General features: G+C 34.7%; 1 protein-coding gene across 1 annotated transcript; it reads left to right on the forward strand.

Moving 5' to 3' along the window:
* The first annotated feature begins 14892 nt into the window (after positions 1-14892).
* On the forward strand, positions 14893-19744 carry LOC149236323 (aluminum-activated malate transporter 14-like). Its single transcript, XM_089368841.1, has 6 exons — positions 14893-15238; positions 15960-16100; positions 16211-16483; positions 18607-18719; positions 18813-18956; positions 19046-19744. Exons 1-6 carry the CDS (start codon positions 14899-14901, stop codon positions 19742-19744), a joined length of 1710 nt encoding a protein of 569 aa, XP_089224967.1. The 5' UTR covers positions 14893-14898.
* The last annotated feature ends 736 nt before the right edge of the window (positions 19745-20480 follow it).

Consider the following 20480-nt stretch of genomic DNA (forward strand, 5'->3'; position numbering starts at 1 on the left):
GTTTAAAGAGTTATAGGTCTGACGATTTGGCCCAAATACATTATTTCCATGGGATTAAGGTGGCCTCACGCCACGATGATGTTTACTATTGAATGGTCGGCTATTGATGTTATGAAACCCTTATCCTGTAGTCACTTTGGCACAATGAAATTCTCATAGTTTTTACTTATTTTTAATGGAAGGAATAACACTCTAACTCTGAGCTTCTAATTAAGACAACATTTATCTCATGCATATGTAATTTATTAAATGAGTTTTGGTATTTCACCAATACTGTCCCATGAGGGTACATGTTTGGTCTATGTAAAATTTCTAGAAGTTGGTAATTTATCTTTATCTCAGCTTTCTTTGAGAATTCTCATTTCTCTTCAGACTGCGTAGTCCTTTTAGGATTCTCGATGGTTCTGTGACTCTAAATTTATTTCTTGTTCTGAGTATATTGCGATGTTAATAGTTATAGACTTCAATTGTATGCTTGCCCTAGTTTAGGGTTTTACTTTATTTCAGCATAGCTTGGAATAGAGGTCTTGTAATATTAAATATATACGAGTGGAACTCCTGACTATAATTATGCTTCTAAGTTTTTGGGCCTTTTCTATGAATTTATATATATATTTCTCGATACTCTCAGTATTTCCGGTTTTCCCTAATTTTGTTTATAGGGTAAAATTTTTATGTATTTTCAATTTCTCAATTTGTCACTGCAATTTTCACTATACTGTTTACACATTCTCTTTCCTTTATATTTTTCTAACTATGCTATCTAATGAGTATATCCGATAAACACTGATAGATTTTCCTGTTTTTCTTTCCATTGTAATTAGGTGCTATTCACTGAATATACATATTTAGTTTCCAGTTTTTTTTGTAATTCTAAATAGACTACTCACTGAGTATGAACGACTAATTCTTTTAGTTTTTTCCTACTGTAATTTTAATATGCTACTCGCTTAGTGTGTTATGCTCCAATACCAATAGGTGTCATATTTCATGATTGACTAGTTAAAATCCCTAATATGTTCATCCTTTCCCTGCTGCAAAGGTTTTCCATATTTTGAAAAAATAAAAAAAATTAAAAAATGTAAAGAGGGTATACCCTAAAAGAAAAATCAAAGGGTGAAAAGGTAGATGGTCAAAAAAATAAAAAAATGAACCCCAAACAAAAGACCAGGAAAGTGTGCAAGTTCAAAATGCCACTACTATTCTATCTTTGCAATAATCTAATTGTGTACAGCTTGTGGAACTCTTTGTCACAACTGATGAATGGTCTAATACTTCAATATTGGCTAGTTCATGTTTGAATTTCCTGTTTAGAAATAGAGAATAAAATCTGTCCAAATTGTTTAAACTTGGCAGATAAGTAGATAGGTAGAGAAGCAAAGGAGCTCAATAGTTTAATCTGAGCCCTTGGAAGAAATAAGTGCAGATCTAGATAGGCTTATCATGCTAAGAAAAGAAAATTGATGAGGGTTTTCCAGTCCAAATGCACCCAAAAAGAAGAAAAAATGTTAGGTACAGTAGGCTGGGTAGGCAGTTTTGGTGTTGCAGCAAGAAACTTGTGATAGGTTTTGTCTCTCAGAATGATTAAATCTTACTTCTATCACAGGTACCATGGCAGAAGCATGATTAACTCCCCCTTCATCTTTTCCCAAATCACTTACTAATCTTCCCCCAGGGTGTTGAGATCTGCTCAATATCCCAAAATCACTCCATCTCATTTCATAAAACCCTAAGTAAAACCCTTTTTCTTAGGACATTGTACAAAATCACATATAAACTCTTTCTTTCCTAAGCCTAAGTTATTAAACTTTATTAACTTAGCGCTTGTGTTCATATCGTTTCTCATATTGACTATTAATTTTATTATATAAATCCCTATCCTTAATACCCTTCCCCGTAAGTATGTGTATATAACAAAGACCCTTATATTTTAATATCCCCGCCCCGGTTTATTATAACCATAAAACTGTTGAAATCACTGTTCAAATATGGATTAGCAGGTTTATTCGGAACCTGTTAAGAACCTTAACCCACCGTGCACAAACCATGGGATTAATTAACCCCACGTTAATTAACGAACCATCGCCCCCGAACCAATAAACACATCCCTCATATGTTTAATTAATGTTTATTATATATCGGGCCCCGCTTCGTAATCCGCTGCCATCTCCGACGCCCGTCAACCGTCAGATCCGGGCCCGCTCATCCAACGGTCCACGCTTATATCGCGCCCCCCCTTCCATCTGACCTTTAACGCCTGGGGGAGTGGCGGTATTGCGCCCGTACCGTGGACGCGTGGCACATTCCCGCCGTGCTCGCTGCCTCTCCGCCCCAAACCACTCTGGCCCATAAGCGGTGTGGGCCAAAACCACTTACCGCCCTCCCGCTGGCCCTCAGCTGACGTCACGACCACGTCATCTCTCCATGTCACCATCCCGTACCCTCTGCTACGTGACAAAATGTCCCGTCATGCTGACGTCAGCCAGGCAATAAATGCCAAAAAACCCCGCCAAACCAAAATTTCACTAAAAACACAAGAAAAGGTCATTTTCGTCATTTTTCTCTGCGAGCAGTCTTCCATGCAAATTACGTCCGGTTGATTGCGCGAGCATACAGTCCGCCACCCTGCCAGAGAAACCACAACGACGCGCTCTGCCATCAGTCATTTCAACCTGCAATTGCACAATTCGTCTCTTTAAGCCAGGTATTTATCCATTTGACCAGTTACCCTGTAATTTTGATTTTTCTCTGGGAATTCTACCTAAAAGAGCCAAATTCAAGCTGAAACAGTCCACATTTTCCATACAAAGACACTCAAAACTGTTGTTTCACTCATTTTCCTACAGAAGCCCGACCTCCAGTTTGAAAACACAAGAACCAAGCATGGAACCTCCCATAGCCCTGAACGTGGCGCCCCTCAATGCGCCTCATAAAGACCTGGATTGGTTACCCTTGGATGACAAAGGTTTTCAAATAAAAGAGTTATATGGTGAAATGAACCATCTCCAGGCATTTTGCCGAATTAGGAATAGTCATCTGAGCAACTTTGATATCTATGGAATATGGGAATCTAATCTTCCTAGGTATTACCTTCCCTCAGTCAATGTGTTACTAGATATTATTCACCAATGCTATCCCAACTAGGACCCTGTCAGTAAATTAGTTATGGCCCCATCCAAAACTATTCTCTTTTACATAACTGCTAAATCTATCAATGAGATGTTACACTTCCATCCCACTCAGCCCCTTGCTCCCCTTTCCATGGGATTTTTGCTTGAGCAAGGCTCTCGATTTGCCCAATTCAGAAATAACCCGGATTGCTCAAGTATTCATGAAACCGGATTGCCAGCCCCAAGGCCCACCTCCCTATGTGCATTCCTGGTTCACTGAAACATGCAAGCTTATTCTTGACATGATATCCTTTATCTTGGGATTCAAAACCAGTGAATTTGTTGATGAGACCATCTTAGTTATGTTGTCAATATTTACTCTAGGATAGTCCCCTGCTGTCAAATATGATTATGCCTCCTTCATTGCCAATAAAATCAATGAGCAATTCATAAATCTGGACAGAGAAGGAGTCTTCAAGTACACCTCATTCATATACCACCTTCTGCTATATTATCAGCCAGACATCTTTTCATTGCCCATCAGGAAATTGGATTCCAAAGGAGAGAGGAGGTCTGTGATCTTTTGGACCTCAGTCTTCCACAATGTTTATGAATCCCCTTATACCTACTGTGAATTCATTGACTTGTTTGTACATCCAACCTCCACCTTGTTGATAGGAGCTCCTCCTCCTAGAATTTCTGGTGATATGAGGAAAATTTTACAGTTGTCCAAACAGTACAGGATAGGTGACTGGTACCTCTACCAGAATCACACTAAAATCAGAATATATGGTTGTGAACTGTGTCCTTTCAAGCTGCCCAAATATGTGCCCATGAGACTATTTTCACTGGAGTATTTCAGGCAGCTTATCAATGCAGATTTAACCCAATTTTGCAATGTAAAGAAAAAGGCTTAGCTAAGAATAAAAAACCAGTTAGGACCTTTTATCATCCATAAGAGGGAGGCATGGGAAGATGTTGATAAGATATTAGGGGAAGACCTTAAATTGAAGAAAAGTTTCTGGTGGGTGCCATATGACCCAAATAGCTTTATAAGTGACAGAAAAGTAAGAAACAGGCTTTTGGCTTATATACATCATAGGATCCCTGAAATTGAACAGTTTGCTAATCAGGATGAGTGGGTAGAGGGTACATTAATAGAAGAAATTACTGAACAAGAAAATATGGAGAAAGCTATGAAAGATCTTGAAAAGACCCTTGACCTAGACTCTTTTGTATATGTATCTTTCAAGCTACCTCAGCAAACCGGAGTGGGTACATCCTCTATTGGAACTTCATAGCAGCTGGTACAAGAAACCAGTGCACTAGTTACAGGGTCTTCTAAGGGCAAGGAAGTGGCAGACATGGAGCAGCAAGCAATGACTGATCAATAGGGGCAAATTCCTCTGGTCCAAACCAAAGCAGCAGAGATTCCTGCATTACAAACTCCTCTAAATGAGGAAAGAGGTAAGAAAAGAGACAGGGAAGAAGCCACACCTATCAGTGGGCCTGCAGAACAACCAGGGGAAAAAAGGCAAAGACTCAATCCTCTGTCAGAAGAGGAAATCTTTGAAGAAACAATTGAAAGTTTAATAGGGGAAACTATAGCCAGCCAGTAGACATCCCCGGTGGTGGAAACATCAGCGAGCTCACATAGGCAGGAGGTAGAAAGGTAGCATAGTGTGGAGGTTTCATCCACTAGGCCACCAAGCAGGAAAGCCTCCGACATCAAAAGAACGTTCACAGAGATAAAGGCTAGAAATGACCCACTAAGGCTGCAGATTTATAACCAGTATCTTAAGATGGCCCCCACAAACCAGCAAAGGTTGATGTCTGCCTATGACATTAAGGAGGGCAAAATGATCATGAGTTATTTCAAGCCCAAGGTGCAACAACCACAATCAGCAACTGATTACATCAGGACAAATATGGAGGTCTTGGCCAAGGATATTCATCCAATGGACCAGATTGAGCTTCATAAACAGACTGGAGAGATGGTCTACTCCACACTAGCTGATAAAGCAATGTTGGCTCATAAATTACAAAACTCCTTGAATAATACCTCTGCTCAGTTAGATTTGGAGAAATCCTCTTCTCTAGCTAAGGACAATAGGATAAAGTCTTTAGAGGAGATCATCATTGAACTGGGACATGATCCCAAAGATTCCAAAGGCATAAAGGAACTGATGAGGAAGAAAGAAGAGGACATTGCTGCCCCAGAAAAAATCTTAAAATGCCTCCTTCCATGCATCCGCATATTGCATATGTTGTACAACAGAAATCTGAAGAGGACATGATGGACCTGCTCATGAGACTGAATGAGATATTGAATGAGACAGAGCAGGCATTGGAGAAAGCTCTACAAGAAAAGTAGGGAGAGTCGACCTTCGAGCCACCTGAAGTAGTCCCAACAGTCACTACTGCCCCCTCCACACTTATAACAACATTGCATCCCACTGTCCCGACATCAACAACATAGATCATCACAGGTACCTCAGCAACAACACCAAGCAGCAATACTACTATGAGTACAGAACAACTGATAAAAGCCATGGAAGAATTAAAGTTGCAAGTATCAGAATTGAAATTGGTCAAAGAGAAATTGGCAAAGGTGGAAAAGAATTATGATAAATCCAAAATGAATGTGGCAAAGAAAACAAGGGAGGTCAAAACATTAGAGAACAAAGTGAGAGCATTAGAAAAAGATCTCTCTCTCGATAAACCTCTAGCAGAAATTGGAGGAATTTTATGGACCAACATCAATCAATCCCTTAGTGATGTGTGGAGGTCTATCCAAATCATTTATGAGCAAATTGACTTGATAAGAGTGGCCCAAATGGAGATTCAAAAAACAAGAGCTTTATTGGGACAGATGCCTGAACAAGCTAACCGACTAATACATTTTCTGAACACCAAGACCAGCGAAGAACTGGAAGCACTGGAAATTAGAGACAGAACAGACACCATCCTAGAAATCAAGAGAGTTCTAACCATGAGAACTCTGATGCAAAATTTGGAAAGAAGGTGCTAGGACATGCAGGTAGAGATTAATTCTTTCACAGAAAAATTTGCAGTCTTGCATGAAAAAGGTTCGCCAAGTACTTTGCGAAGTAATGATCATCTGATGAAACACAAAGACTATGTACTTAAATTGAATACATATGCTGTGGATCAAGTTAATACATCATCAAGTACTTCAGGAGAGAAGGCACTTCCATCTGGCCAAGCCCTCTACGACAGCCTGGAAAATTTTTTCTACATTGAGCACGAGGTGAAGCATCTGTTCACCATCCCACCTAATTTCTTCAGGTACACAGAGACTGACAAAACTTTGAGGAAGCTTCAGAGACATAAATTACCAGGACCAGAGTGGTGGCAAAGTATGTTAGAAATTCTATAAACTTATCTTTGGTATCCTTGGTCAATTGAAAATTTTGAACCATCTACTATAATGCAGAGAACAAAAATGAATCAGAGTCATGTAGGTCAAAGCGCATCACATCAGGGTCAAAGAAAGTCTGGCCAAGATGGAACAACCAGCACAGAGTATCAGTGGATGGCAGCTGCAAACCGACTCGCAGCACCTACCTCTGGTACATCTCATAAAGATGGAACAACTAGCACAACATCAATTTATTGTTCCCCTATTTTCGAGACTGTTTGTCTCTATCTTTGTAAAACGCATTAATTGTCATCAGATATTATCTTCTTCAGATACTTTGTAAGATATTTTGATAGTTTTGTATAAATACCCCGCCAGATGAAGTATTTTGGGTTGGTTGGTGGGTGTTCATAGCTTTTGAATGTAATACTGAAGTTTTCTGGAATAAAAAGCTGTTGGAACCATTTTTGTTTGGCTTACTGAATGAGGAATTGACGCTGAGGACCATGTTACAAAATTCTTGAATCATCTTATGGATCAATAAGTCATTCTAACTTTTGTTTTACATTTTCTATGTTCATTATATCATCTATGTTTCATGATCTAAATAATAGAGAGAAAGAATAACTCAGAATTTGCTTGATTGCACTTTGTGTTCTATCTTTGTTATTATCAATGTTTTCTTCAAGATTAGAATAAACAGTGAATTCTTAAGCTCCTGTTTCCCCTGATTCTTTCATCTTGAATATTTGCTAAGGAATTCTTAACTGCTCCTTAACAGTAGTCAGCCATTTTCCCTCTGTCAACATGATGAAGGATTCTTAATTGCCCTTCACCCATTGACTCCATTCCATCTTATTTCAGCCTATGAATTGTCCCATATTTGAGTACCTTGCTCTGTGATACCATCCTCAGTTAGAAACTGAATCCAAGAAGCTATCCTCCTTTGACTCCATCATGTCCAATGGACTGAAACTCTTCAATTTTACCTCACTGTTCTATTGAATCTCCATTCCTCCAACCAAACTCAAAACAAAACCCTTGTAATTCATAGCTAGCCTAATATATCTCAAAACAAAGCTGAATTATAAAGAGAGAGCCCTCTCTAGATGCAGATTGGCTAGAATATGTATCTAAAAGATTGGTCTATGGTTACCTCGACCGTATTCCATTTCTTACAACTTTAGGGAACAACCTAAGTGATAACAGAGTGCTAATGAATAAATCTACTTCTGAAATAGTTATATATAAAATGAGTTACCTACAAACTTCTATAAATTAACTGGTACATTGCTGCTATAAAAAAATAAACTTATATAGAGGTATAAGTCCTATCCTTACTAATAGAATAAATTTTACTTATCTGGGTCACGTTATCTCCCAGATTTGGTCTATCACTAGACCTACTCACTATTTTTCCTCCCAACCTTGAGATTAATATGTCAGTTAATCCCCCTTGAGATATTCCTGATTACAGTAACCTTCTTCCCTCTTTGGGTCAAAATATCTGCTATCTGGTCCTAACCAGACATAGCCATAGAAAATTGTCTGACATACCAACACATATTTTCTTCTTTTTCTTTCTTTCTCACCTCTCCCCGATCTTAGATACCCCTATCCTCTTGATCTTCTTGAATAAATCTTCAAGAAATCAGTTAGGGACATGTAACTGTCTCTCTAACTACTTAGAAAGTAAAATAATATTTATAGATAACTACTATTTCACTTTTCAAAAAAAATATTAAATTCCAAAAATAGTTTTTATAACTAAGAAAATAAATAATTTGTTTGTTCTACAATAATTTAAATATTTACATGGTCTGGGGATATCAAATCTTCCCCCCCAAGATATAACATCGTCCCGATGCTTTCTCTCTGAAAATAAATCCAAAAAGGTCTCCTTCATAATCTGCTGATTTTCCTAGGTAGTCTCTTCCATCCCATAGTGTTGCCATTGCACTTTAACTTGGGTGATAACATGTTTCTATAGCATTACTTCTCTCTGATCGAGTATAACCAGTGGTTTGACAAGGAACTTGCCTTTCGATTTGACCTATACATAGAAACAAAACAATTGAAATCATGAACCAACTTGTTCAATAAATATGTATTAAAAGAAAGCTTATTATATATATATATATATATATATATATATATACTTGAATGTCTTGCCAATTGATTACATGGTTAACATCATCAATATATTTCTTAAGTAGAGAAACATGAAAGACATTGTGCACACGAATGTGACTGGGTAAGTTAAGCTGATAAGCCACTGGTCCGATTCGAGCTAAAATTTGGAAAGGCCTATAGAATCGGGGTGCTAGTTTAGCACATCCAGTCCATTGCAATGTGCTTTTCTTGGCTCACACTCGAATGTAAACATGATCCCCTACTTGAAATTCCCAGAAGCTTCTTTTATGATTAGCAAAGTTCTTTTGCCAGTCCTAAGTAGCTTTCAAATTGGCTTATACCTTTTTCACCATCTCCTCCATTTCCTCTAACATATCTGGTCCTAACATCAACTTGTCCTTTGGACCACTCCAACTCAAGGGTGTCCTGCACTTACGTCCGTATAACACTTCAAAGGGACTCATCTATAAAGATGTATGGTATCCATTGTTATAGACAAATTATACCAAGTGCAGGTAGTCTTCCCATTTAGATGGTTGTTGCATTACATAAGTTCACAACATGTCTTCTACTATTTGATTTACTCTCTCCGTCTGCCCATCCATTTGAGGATGATATGCAGTGCTGAAGTGTAATTGTGTGCCCAATCCTTCAAATAGAGTTTTCCAAAAGGCTGATGTAAATTTCACGTCATGGTCGGAAATGATCATTTTTGGCATTCCATGTAATTTAAAAATGTTTTGCATAAAGATGTTAGCAATTTATATTGCTTTATAAGTTGGCTGTACTGGTATGAAATGAGAATATTTGCTTAATTTGTTCATTACCACCATGAATGAATCATTTTTCCTTTTAGACTTAGGCAGTCCGGTAATGAAGTCGATCGATATGATTTCCCATTTCCATTCAGGAATGGGTAGAGGGTGGAGTAATCTCGATGGGTGTTGGTGCTCAGATTTTATTTGTTGGCATTCCAGACATTGGGTTAAATATTCCGCTACCTCCTTCTTCATACCAGGCTAGAAAAATTCCTTCCTAAGGGCAGAAATCATTTTCTGGTATCTGGCGTGGCCTACGTAAGGAATCTATGACTCATGTAAAATTAAACTTTTAAGATGTTTCTGGTTAGGCACATATAACCTCTTCTTATAAATCAACAATCCTTCCAAGTTTACCTCATATCCTAATTGTTGTTCATGGTTGTTCACAACTTTTGCTTGCTACCACAAATGTTTATATACTAAATATTGCATGGATGTTTCACAAATCTGCTCATAAAAAGTAGTTCATGATTCACTGAAAGAAATTTCATATAAACAATTTACCTTTCGATTTAAAGCATCCACAACCCGACTTTCTGTGAGCATCACCCGATGCAATGAGTGCTAAGTGAACTATTCAAATCATGAGAAATTAGTCACTTACGACTACCTCTCATGGAAATGGTCATATGTGAATGACTTACTTAATGCAGTTGAATCCCAAAAATGATATCTAAATTCAAAAAGAGTGAAGGGATCTCTACTTTAATGGTTCATGAGGCACAATACTTGCTAAGGTTTTGCAAATGGGGTAGCAAGCTAAGTGGGCTTGATTGTGGGAAAAACTCCACAGTTAAGCGCGCTTGAGCCAGAGGAGATCTCGGATGGGTGACCTCCCGAGAAGTCCTGGTTACCGGGTGCAAGCCCCGTAAGTGTTTTAGGAACTGCGCAACAACCCGTTTCACTATGGAGATCATGGGAGTCTGTTCTAATCTTGGCTATATTAATTTTCTTCTTTGAGCTAGTTAAAACATAGAAATACTTTTGATATTCTAGGGTGGGGTTGATGACCTCCTTATAATATCTTAATTTTCTTTTAGCTGCTAAATCTTTGTCACACCACATTTTTTCTTTGAACTTAGAAGTAACAATATTTTAATATTTTTAATGTTATTAATGTTTTGCAATGAAACATTCTCGTCGATCTCCTAATGTTTTAACCAGGCCCTGGTGTCTTTATACCAACCTCGTTTGAGCCTTAGGTGGTTTTGGCTAGAATTTAAAGCTAGCTTAGGAAGTCTATGGTCTCCTATGTTATTGAGTTTGTGCTTGTACAGCAGAAGCCTAGTCATAGCTAGGCTCTTGATAGGGGAAATACCCACTTCTATAAGGAGAATAAGATAGGGTGTATTGCTTTTAATTTTGAGGTTATACGTTATAAAACGCTTTTGGATTTGCTAAATCTTTCTCCAAGATTCTCTAGAGATGTTGCAACCCCAAACCTCACATCCATATAAGATAATAGGAGTGACTAAAGTTTCAAAGAGGAACTTATTTCTATCCCACATTACGAGGTTTGTCATTTCACAATTATTTTCAAGACCAAAATAAGCTTTCTACCCCCCATTAATCATTTTCTCAATGCTATAGTTCCAATTGAGATTGTGATGGATATCAATTCCTAGGTACTTGTAAGAAGACACTTCCTCCAAGTTACTACTGTCATACATAAAATTAGCGTAAGTGTCCTTCTTAGATTTGATAATCGTAACTTTTGTTTTGTCAGTATAAATAGTCATACCCATGGTAGAGCAAAAATTCTTAAGAAGTCTAAGTTGCTTATCAAGATCAGATGGGCACCTTGCGAGAAGAACAATATTATCAGCATAGAGAAGAAGAATGATGAATATCCCATCTAAGATCGTGCCAGCACAGCCTGCTTCCTCTAAACAACCTTCTAGCTTGTCGATGTAAATGCCAAATAGGGTAGGGGAGAGGGGGCAACCTTGTTTAACTCCGTTATTACACTTAATATCTTTCGATCACCCCTCATTGCTTTTTAACTTGGCAATTACATTCTTGTATAACCTTACAGTGACAGCTCTCAACTCGAAAGGAACCTTTAGCTCTTCTAATCTATTCCATAGGTTGTTTCTAGGAACAATATCGAAAGCCTTTCTAAAGTCCGCAAAGCAACAAAAGGGATTGGATTTATCATTGCGACATTCCTCCACAATGATCCTAAGCCTAGCGAGGTGGTCCGTTGTTGAGTGTTGCCTTCTAATTGATGCAATAATATTATGCATTTCTCTTCCGTTCATATATATATATAATAGATGCAATGATATTATGCATTTCTCTTTCTTTCTTTTATATATATATATATATATATATATATATATTTAAATTTGATGACTTTATTAGTTAAACTTTGTAGCACTATTAATAATCAAATTCATAAATTATAATTTTATAAAAATATATTGTTGATTGATATTAATAGAAATATATCATTGATTGATATTAACATAGTTTAAAATAATTTATATAATAAAAAATTTGAAAAATTAAAAAATTATAGTGTAAATTTTTTATTTTCTTTTGTTATTTTGTGTTAAAATTATGTGGTTTTAATTTTTGTTTGTTCATTAAGTTGTGTGAGTTTTGAGATGGCTATAAGTTTCATCTTTGGCTTGAGAAATATTGTGACCTAAGTATTTAAGTTGTAAAAATCATTGGGGTAGCACTCGGCCTTGGCCACACTAGCCCTAACGTAATTAGATTTTTGCCAACTAAATTTCAAACTAATAACCTTCACAATACAAATATTTTAAAAATATACGTCATAAACATTTTTATAATTCTTTTTAAAATATTTATCAAATTTATTTAAAATTGAGCTGAAAATTTAAAAAATTACATTAAGTTTAAATAACTTAAAATTTTTGAGAATATTAAATTAATTTATAATTCAAAAATATAATTTAAAACCATAAAAAAATTGTAATTTCTATTTTATTTTGTTACTTTTCCCGCACACTAACTTATATGTTACTTTGTCCACACTCCAACTTATATACATGATGTAAGCTGATCTCACCTAGTTTAAATCACACCAACCCTACTCACAAATCAAACATATCACCTTGTCATCACAAAAGCCTCAATAAACAACCTATCGGCTACTCTATGAACATAAAAGTTGTAATTTTAATTTTCATTAAGAAAACATTAAATTACTATACGCATGCACGCTCTACACGCCTTTTAAAGGAAGACACCCGTCCTAGAGTGACTATCTAATTTAAGAATTGCTAAAACAAGCGTGCCTCCAATGTTCTCCAAAAATACCATGTCTCAATGAACCCATAGAACTGCAAGCAAAACCCACGTGGCATGCCCACTAGTAAACCTCTTATCAAGTTGTGAAATTTGGAGGTGGATGTACGCTGTAGTGCAATCTGATAATAGTGTTTTATCCCATAGCTTCCCCACCTGCAAACCCTGACAAATTTCAGAGTCCTTTTACCTCTACACCTTTATCCCATGCTGCTTTATCCCATGAACCAAAATCTAGTGAAGAATAGAAGCAATGAACGAAAATAGTGGAAAACAGCACAGGGAAGGAAAGTGACTGTAATAATATCAGTCTACTTGCAGAGGAAAACCTGTAGTGCTTGCAAGCTCCATAGGTTTGAATGAAAGTAACAGATCGCTTTTTTGTTTTAATAAAAGCCCAACTTTGCAAACGGGCAGTCATTGCAAGCTCTGTAGGTTTGAGAGGAAGCAACAAACTGCTTCTCCATAGATGTGAGAGGAAGTCACAAATTGTGTTTTATTTTAATTAAAAAGATAACAAAAGTTTATAGTTAATTTATTTTTATAATGGTTGGTTTGAAATATTTAGACAAATAAATTTTAATGTGATTATCACTTAAAAACAATTCTCAGAATATTTTATTATTATTTAATTGTTTAGTTTTATTTTGGTTTAAATATGTTAAGATATAAAAAATATATAAATAAATTTTAGTAAAAATTAAAAAAAATGTTTTCCTAAATTGCTGTCAAAATGAAGTATTATGAAAGTTCAATTCTCCAATATGTAATCTGGTTTACAGAGAGGAGTACAGATCTGAGGCTCCATAGGTATTTTGGCCCCATGTCACATGAATATGAGACTGATACTCATGTGACCTAGTTGTCATTCTTCTTGTGTATTGAGCATCCAAACTTCTTTCTTACTTTCTTTTATTTATTGTTACTTTCTTTTATTTATTGTTTGCTGAATTGTATTATTTAGGTTATATAGTTTCATTTTTTTGGTTTGTTTTCTTAGAGTTTCTATATATTTTTAACTCATTCAATAAGATTTATAGAAATTATAAATTTGAAGAGTGGATTTTATATAATTTAAATGTTATTAAATTATAAATTTGAATAGTGTAATTTATATAATTGAAATGTTTTTAATTTTTTTTTGAAGCCATGTAATTTTTTATTTATTAAAAAACAAAATTTAAATAACAAAAATTACAATTTCATAAGAAAAATTAAATTGAATTGCTGTTAGATTATATATATATATATAAATAATTGAATTGAGTTGTTGATGAGTAACTTTAGTGAAGCAGTAATAACGCCAATTAACACAATATTTAAATATCAGACTTGAACAAGATTTATGGTAGGTCATTCAATAGCATAGTTTTGTGGATGTGGTCTATCAGTTAAATGGAAACGTTTGGTCCTACAGGTCGAGTTGCTAAAAAAAAATCAGTTTATAACATGTTGAATAAAGATCTTGTGGTCCAATCCCAAGACCAAACAGTCTTGTGGTCCAATTTTACTAATATCAAAAAGGACTATATACCCTAAACATTACTTTAAAAAAACAAATCAATTCCATAACATATTGTTATTATTAATAACATATTGAATAAGCTTCGTGGAATAAAATCAATCCCAAACAACCTTGTGATCCACTCTTAATCTCCAACAAAACTATGTATGCATGAAAGTTAATAAAAAAAATCAGTCCATAACATAAGCTTCATGGAATAAAATCAGATTGCCCAAGTCTTGCCAGCTTGTCAACAGCCCACGCTATGAATTTTTTTCATTGGGTGACCAGTCATATTTGCTTAGACTTTTCATGCTTGTCAGTAGCCAAGCTATAAACTTTATAGATTTTGTGACCACGAGTGTACATATTGGACAAATTTTACCAAATTTTACCATATCGGGGGAATTTCTTATTTGATTGTGCTCCTGCGCGCCACCATTACAAATTCAGAGTTGTAATAATTCGCGATCTGTGAAAGCTGTACAGAGTTTTATTTTATTCTTTTATCACTATTCAAGTCAGCCCACTTACTGCTCATGCCACGATCCGGGAAGGATCACTTCTATCCTGTTTCGTACGTAACTCGCCATTTTCTCTACCTTTCTGTTATTATATAAGCATGCAGAGTGTAATGCCTTCTTAGTTTTGCAGAGAGCAATAGTTGACATGGAGGACTGCAACCAGGTTCAGTCACAGTCTATGGAGTGGAAGATTAATGTTGAGGAGGGGTTGGATGGTAATACCATCCAAGAGAAATTCAGCAATCGTATTGTTTGGAGAATTTTGCAGGCTTTCCAGAGATGGAAAAGGTCTGTCTTTTCTGTGTGCAGGATGATTTGGCAAGTGGGTGCAGATGATCCTCGAAGAGTTATCCATTCTGTCAAAGTTGGCATCGCTCTGTCTTTGGTTTCTCTTTTTTACTTGGTGAGGCCATTGTTTTACAGCTTCGGTGGAAATACCATATGGGCTGTCATGACTGTCGTGGTGGTCTTTGAATTCACTGTAGGTAATTATTTAACAAAATGCACGATTGGTTATCTATATTTATTTTATTGAACTTAACTTAATGGTAGATTTTGGACTATTTCAGAAGAAATTAATTTATGTGATAAAAATTAAATCAGACAATTAACTTCAACTCCTGGCAATAGAATGTTTAGCATATTCCAAAACTTATAATCAAAATAAATATTTTTTTTTTATCTTTATTTTCATTGTAGATTCTAGAAATATTCTAAAATTTAACTTACAAAAGTCTGTTTGAACTCACTACGGTCCACAAATACTGAAATATACAGAAAGAAGATCAATTATTTCCTCACTCCTATCGACCAATATCTTAAATATTCCTGAATTCTACAATCTAATTAAATTGGTAGATTTATTATATAAAAAGTTTTAACATCTCACCTAGAGTGATAATATTGGTATCCTTAAGGTATAGAATTTGTATATCTATTATATGATTAAACCGGTTACTCCGAGCTTATATGGATTGCTGATTCTTTCACTATTCTGTAATTAAAAAGACACAATGAATTGCTGATTCTCGGAATATTCAATAATTAAAGATACATGGCCATTGCTAGTGCCCATATCCATCTGATCACAAAATATTCAGAAAATCAGCAATCATACCCAACAAATTATTGGGCTTTAAGTGACCAATATTTTCACTCTACTGCGCTTTAAGAGAGTAATATTTTTACTCTATTGATAAAATGCAGGTGCTACGTTGATCAAAGGTCTGAACAGATCATGCGCCACACTGTTAGCGGGATTATTCGGACTAGGAGTGAGCTGTGTTGCAGAAATTGCAGGGCAAAATTGCGAACTAGTTATACTGGGTGTCTCCATTTTTGCCTTAGGTCAATACATTCACAGTTGCAACATTGAAAAATGAGTGCATCATGTATTTCATTCTTTACTTTTAAGACTTTCAGGGTTCTGATGCATATTTTCAATTTGGGTGATGCAGGCGCAGCGTCCACATATTCGCGATTCTTTCCAATGATCAAGCAAAGATATGATTACGGGGTGGTCATCTTCATTCTCACCTTCAATCTCATAGCCATCTCTGGTTATAGAGTGGAAAACCTGTTAAAAATGGCGCATCAAAGGCTATCTACGATAGTCATAGGTTGCGCGCTCTGTTTCCTCATTAATGTGGTCGCTTTTCCAATATGGGCTGGAGATGATCTTCACAATTCCATTATACGCAACATGGAAGAACTCGCTGGATCTCTTCAAGGTAAGCAAAGGTTGGAAGTTATAATAAATGGGCTGACCTTAACAGGCATGTATATTGAAGCTTAGAGATGTGTTTAGACAGGAATTTTCATGTAACAGTTAATATTCACACTTCAGCTCTATTTATTTCGAAAAACTGTTGGGCTCCCAAGCTAGTCTTTACCAAATCCCATAATGTGTTTATGGTATACACACAAATTTTCTTTCAACAGTTAAAATTACTTTCCAAAACTTTTCGAAAACCACCACGCTGCTTTTTCTAAAACTTTTCGAAAACCACCACGCTACTTTTTCCAAAATTTTCAAAAACCACCACGCTACTTTTTCCAAAATTTTCGACGTTGTTTTTTATCATTTTGTGGCCATTTTTAAGTAGATTGCAGATTCTCTGAATGTTGGAAACATGTTGACCACACCCATGTCAATCAGATTCTCAAATATTCCAAAAATCTACAATCAACTTAAGCTCACCACCATTTTACAAGCCCTTTCAATCCATTCAAAAACCACCACGCTGCTTTTTACCATTTTGCAAACCCTTTCCATCCATTCGAAAACCACCACCCTGCTTTGTACCATTTTGTAAGCCTTTTCTATACATGCAGGCCAGCTTAAGTCGATAATATTTTAGAATTCTATAGGCCAGATCAAAAAATTTGACTGGTGTCTTTAAGATTTTAAAATATTTCAAAATCTACCATCCAAATAAAAATATCTAAACTTACCTAAATTTTTTATACAAGTTTTTTTTTTAATCAATATAATATAAAATAAAATAAAATAAATTATTATTATTATTTTTTAATAAATAATTATATAAAATAAAATAAAAGAAATTATAATAATTTTTTCTCTTACTAAATAACTATAGAGTAGAGAAAATTCGTAAGTGCTTTATACTTAATCCGATGTTCTTTGCTCTTTTATGCGCTTTAAATTTACTTCTACCTTATCTTTATTTTTATATAAACAGTATATTTTGTATATTTAATTGTTATAGAGTAAAATTAATTGTTAACTTTACATTTTAGATATTTAATTAATAAAAAATATAAAAATAAAGTGAATTGTTAATTTTATTTTGTATTTATTTAAATAATATAAAATTAATTTTAATTTTATTTTGTAAATATAAAATAAAAAAGTTATATAAGAAAAAATAGTTTTACTGGAACACCCAAATTTATAATCATCAGATCCTGAATTCCATACTTTTCTAAGAAGAAATAAAAAAAGTTGTTAAATAAATATTGACAATATATAGTTTTGTGTGTCAGCTTGAGGGGTTTAGTATTTTATATTACCTAAATGATGAGGAGTATATCTCAGGGGATTTGAATTCCATATTTTCCAGAGGAGAAATCGAAAGCATCGTTAATTAAATATTGGGGAAGTTTAAGGGTTAAAGAACGAGTATATAATTTAAAAAGTCAGTTTGAGTGATTAGGATGGTTTCGTATTTTAAATTAGAAAAATTAAAGGAAGGTATAATTTGGCGAGCCAGTCTGAGTGATTAGAGTTTTAAAATTTATACAGGGAGTTTTGATTTCGAGGAAATTAGGATGGCTTATTTACTTTTAAATTGATAAGTATAGGTGTGGGGAATGTAATTTTTTAAAATAATATATATATGAAAATTAAATTTTATTAAAAATAAATAAATATATTAATGTTTCTGGGATAAAATTTGTATTTTTTGAATTTTTTAAAATGTTAAATTTAAAATTATATTTTACATAATTAAAATTTAAAATTTTATCATAAATTATATTATGAAATTTTAATTAAAACAATAAAATAAAATTTAATAATCAAATTATTCAATTCAATACTAAATTTGAAATTCCATTATTAAAAAAAAAGGAAAGTAGAGTACTCAAAGTAAAGGAAAGTAGAACCTAATAATCAAACTACTCAATACTGAATGTAATGATTGGCAATGGTTGCAACATTTTTAGGTTGTAGTTGGATTGTGGTTTAATGATTACGTAGAAAAGTTTGGTCACCTGTGGTCTTATTTTGAGCCCGACACTAGATAATGATTAATGATTGGGTATTTCTTTGAAGTCGGGATGCATTTGAAACAATAAAAAGGCAAACACTTTATAGTTTGAATGTTTGCAGATTGCATCACAAAGTACTTCGTGGAGCCGAAAGATGGCCATGAATCAGCCAACGACGAGGTTCCAAGAGGCTATAAAGGTTCTCTGAACTCAAAAACCATCGAAGAGTCACTGGTAAATATCATAGTACACAAGTTAATGCTCTCGTTTTCGTTTATATAAACTTGGCTATCTGTTTACAACGAAACGATTATGTGGATCTTGCAGGCGAATTTTGCCAGTTGGGAACCACCCCATGGGCGCTTTTTCTTCCGATATCCATGGAACCTGTATGTAAAAGTTGGAAGCACGACCCGACACTGTGCCTACTGTGTGGAGGCTTTAAATGGCTTGTTAAACTCTGAGATTCAGGTATTGGTCTAAATACTAATATTCTCTACGCATGTACTTATACTGATTATTTCATGAAATAATGATTTGTGATTATATTATCTTGTCAGGCTTCATTTCATGTGAGAGAAAAATTGAAAATGCCATGCATTGATATCGGGAGAGAGTCTGCAAACATTCTTCATGAACTGGCTGAGAGCATCAGGACGACGAGAAGAAATACAAATGCCCGTTTAATGATCGATCGGTTAAGAGCAGTGGTTGAGAATCTGCAAAATTCCATGAGAGCTCAGCCAGAGCTTTTCCTCGATACTAAGAAGTGGCGAATTGTGGAAGAAAATCCCTTGAAGACTCAACTAAATTTCCCGGAAGACATAATTAGATCTGACAAAATCTATGCCTCCTCACTACACACTAATGGGTTAAAAGAAATGTCATTTCGAACTACTATGGGGGAGGAGGAGATACGAGAAGAAAAGTCGAGGGATCGATCTGGCAAAATATGTGAAATGAAAGAAATGAAACGAAATAGTTATGCATTTTTGGAGGTCCTTCCTCTGGCTAGTTTTTCTGCTCTTTTGATAGAAACAATAGCAAGGTTAGAGAGCCTGATTATGGCAGTAGAGGAGCTTGGAGAAGAGGCCAAGTTTAAAAGCATTGATCAGCAAGTAAAGGAATACCCACCATCAACATCTTCGACAAAACCAACTAGGTCTTTAACTTCAACCAAACAAATAGTACCAGTCACTATATCCCCAACAACATCATTGGTTACAATTCCTCCAACTAGTATGCCTGTAGTTGCATAGAGCAACATTTACACAAGGGCCAAAATTGGGCGGAGTCTACTTCATTGAAGTTTTTGCTTTTCTCTCAATCTTCTAATAAATTGTTTATTTATATTTTTCCAAATATTTTAAAAGAGAAGTCATTAATTTTGAATGGAATAGGTTCCTCAATTTATATATTTTATTGTTCCTCACTATATATATACACACACTTTTAAAATACTATAAATTAATTAAAATTCAGAATTAGAATTATTACATATTAATAAGTTTTTTTCACGTGCAAATAAAAGGCTTCATATACCAATTAATGTGTTGCTAATATTATAATTATAAAGCTAACTAAAATAAAAAACTAGATTCTTATTGTTCTAAGAGGTTTTATATACCAATTTAATGTGTTGCTAATATTATAATTATATAGTTAACTAAAATAACAAACTAGATTGTTATTATTTTAAAACTTGGATAAATAATTTTAATTTTGATGTTGTAATTTATTGTTAAATTTGATAGTGAAAAGGGAAAAATATAAAAATGTATTTGGTCCATATATGTGTTTCTTTCATTTTTCAATCATATAAAGAATTAATCATTTACATTTTTTAATATTTTCATGTTTTTATGCACAATTTTTTTGTAACTTAGATTTATTAAGAAATACTAATAATAATTTTGCAAATTGTCAATGGCAGTTACATGTAAGTAATGTAAAAGAAGGTGGCAAAGGGCACCAAGTGATATCCTTTCATCCTGG

The sequence above is a fragment of the Pinus tabuliformis genome, chromosome 8 (genome assembly GCF_031772625.1).
Source record: "Pinus tabuliformis cultivar Carrire ecotype Pingquan chromosome 8, CPIR1, whole genome shotgun sequence".
NCBI classification, from domain to species: domain Eukaryota; kingdom Viridiplantae; phylum Streptophyta; class Pinopsida; order Pinales; family Pinaceae; genus Pinus; species Pinus tabuliformis.

Coding starts and splice junctions, on each gene's coding strand:
- LOC149236323 (XM_089368841.1), top strand. CDS start 14,899: ATGGAGGACTGCAACCAGGTTCAGTCACAGTCTATGGAGTGGAAGATT. Junction 16,101..16,210: donor TGTCTCCATTTTTGCCTTAG/GTCAATACATTC, acceptor TGGGTGATGCAG/GCGCAGCGTCCACATATTCG. Junction 16,484..18,606: donor ACTCGCTGGATCTCTTCAAG/GTAAGCAAAGGT, acceptor GAATGTTTGCAG/ATTGCATCACAAAGTACTTC.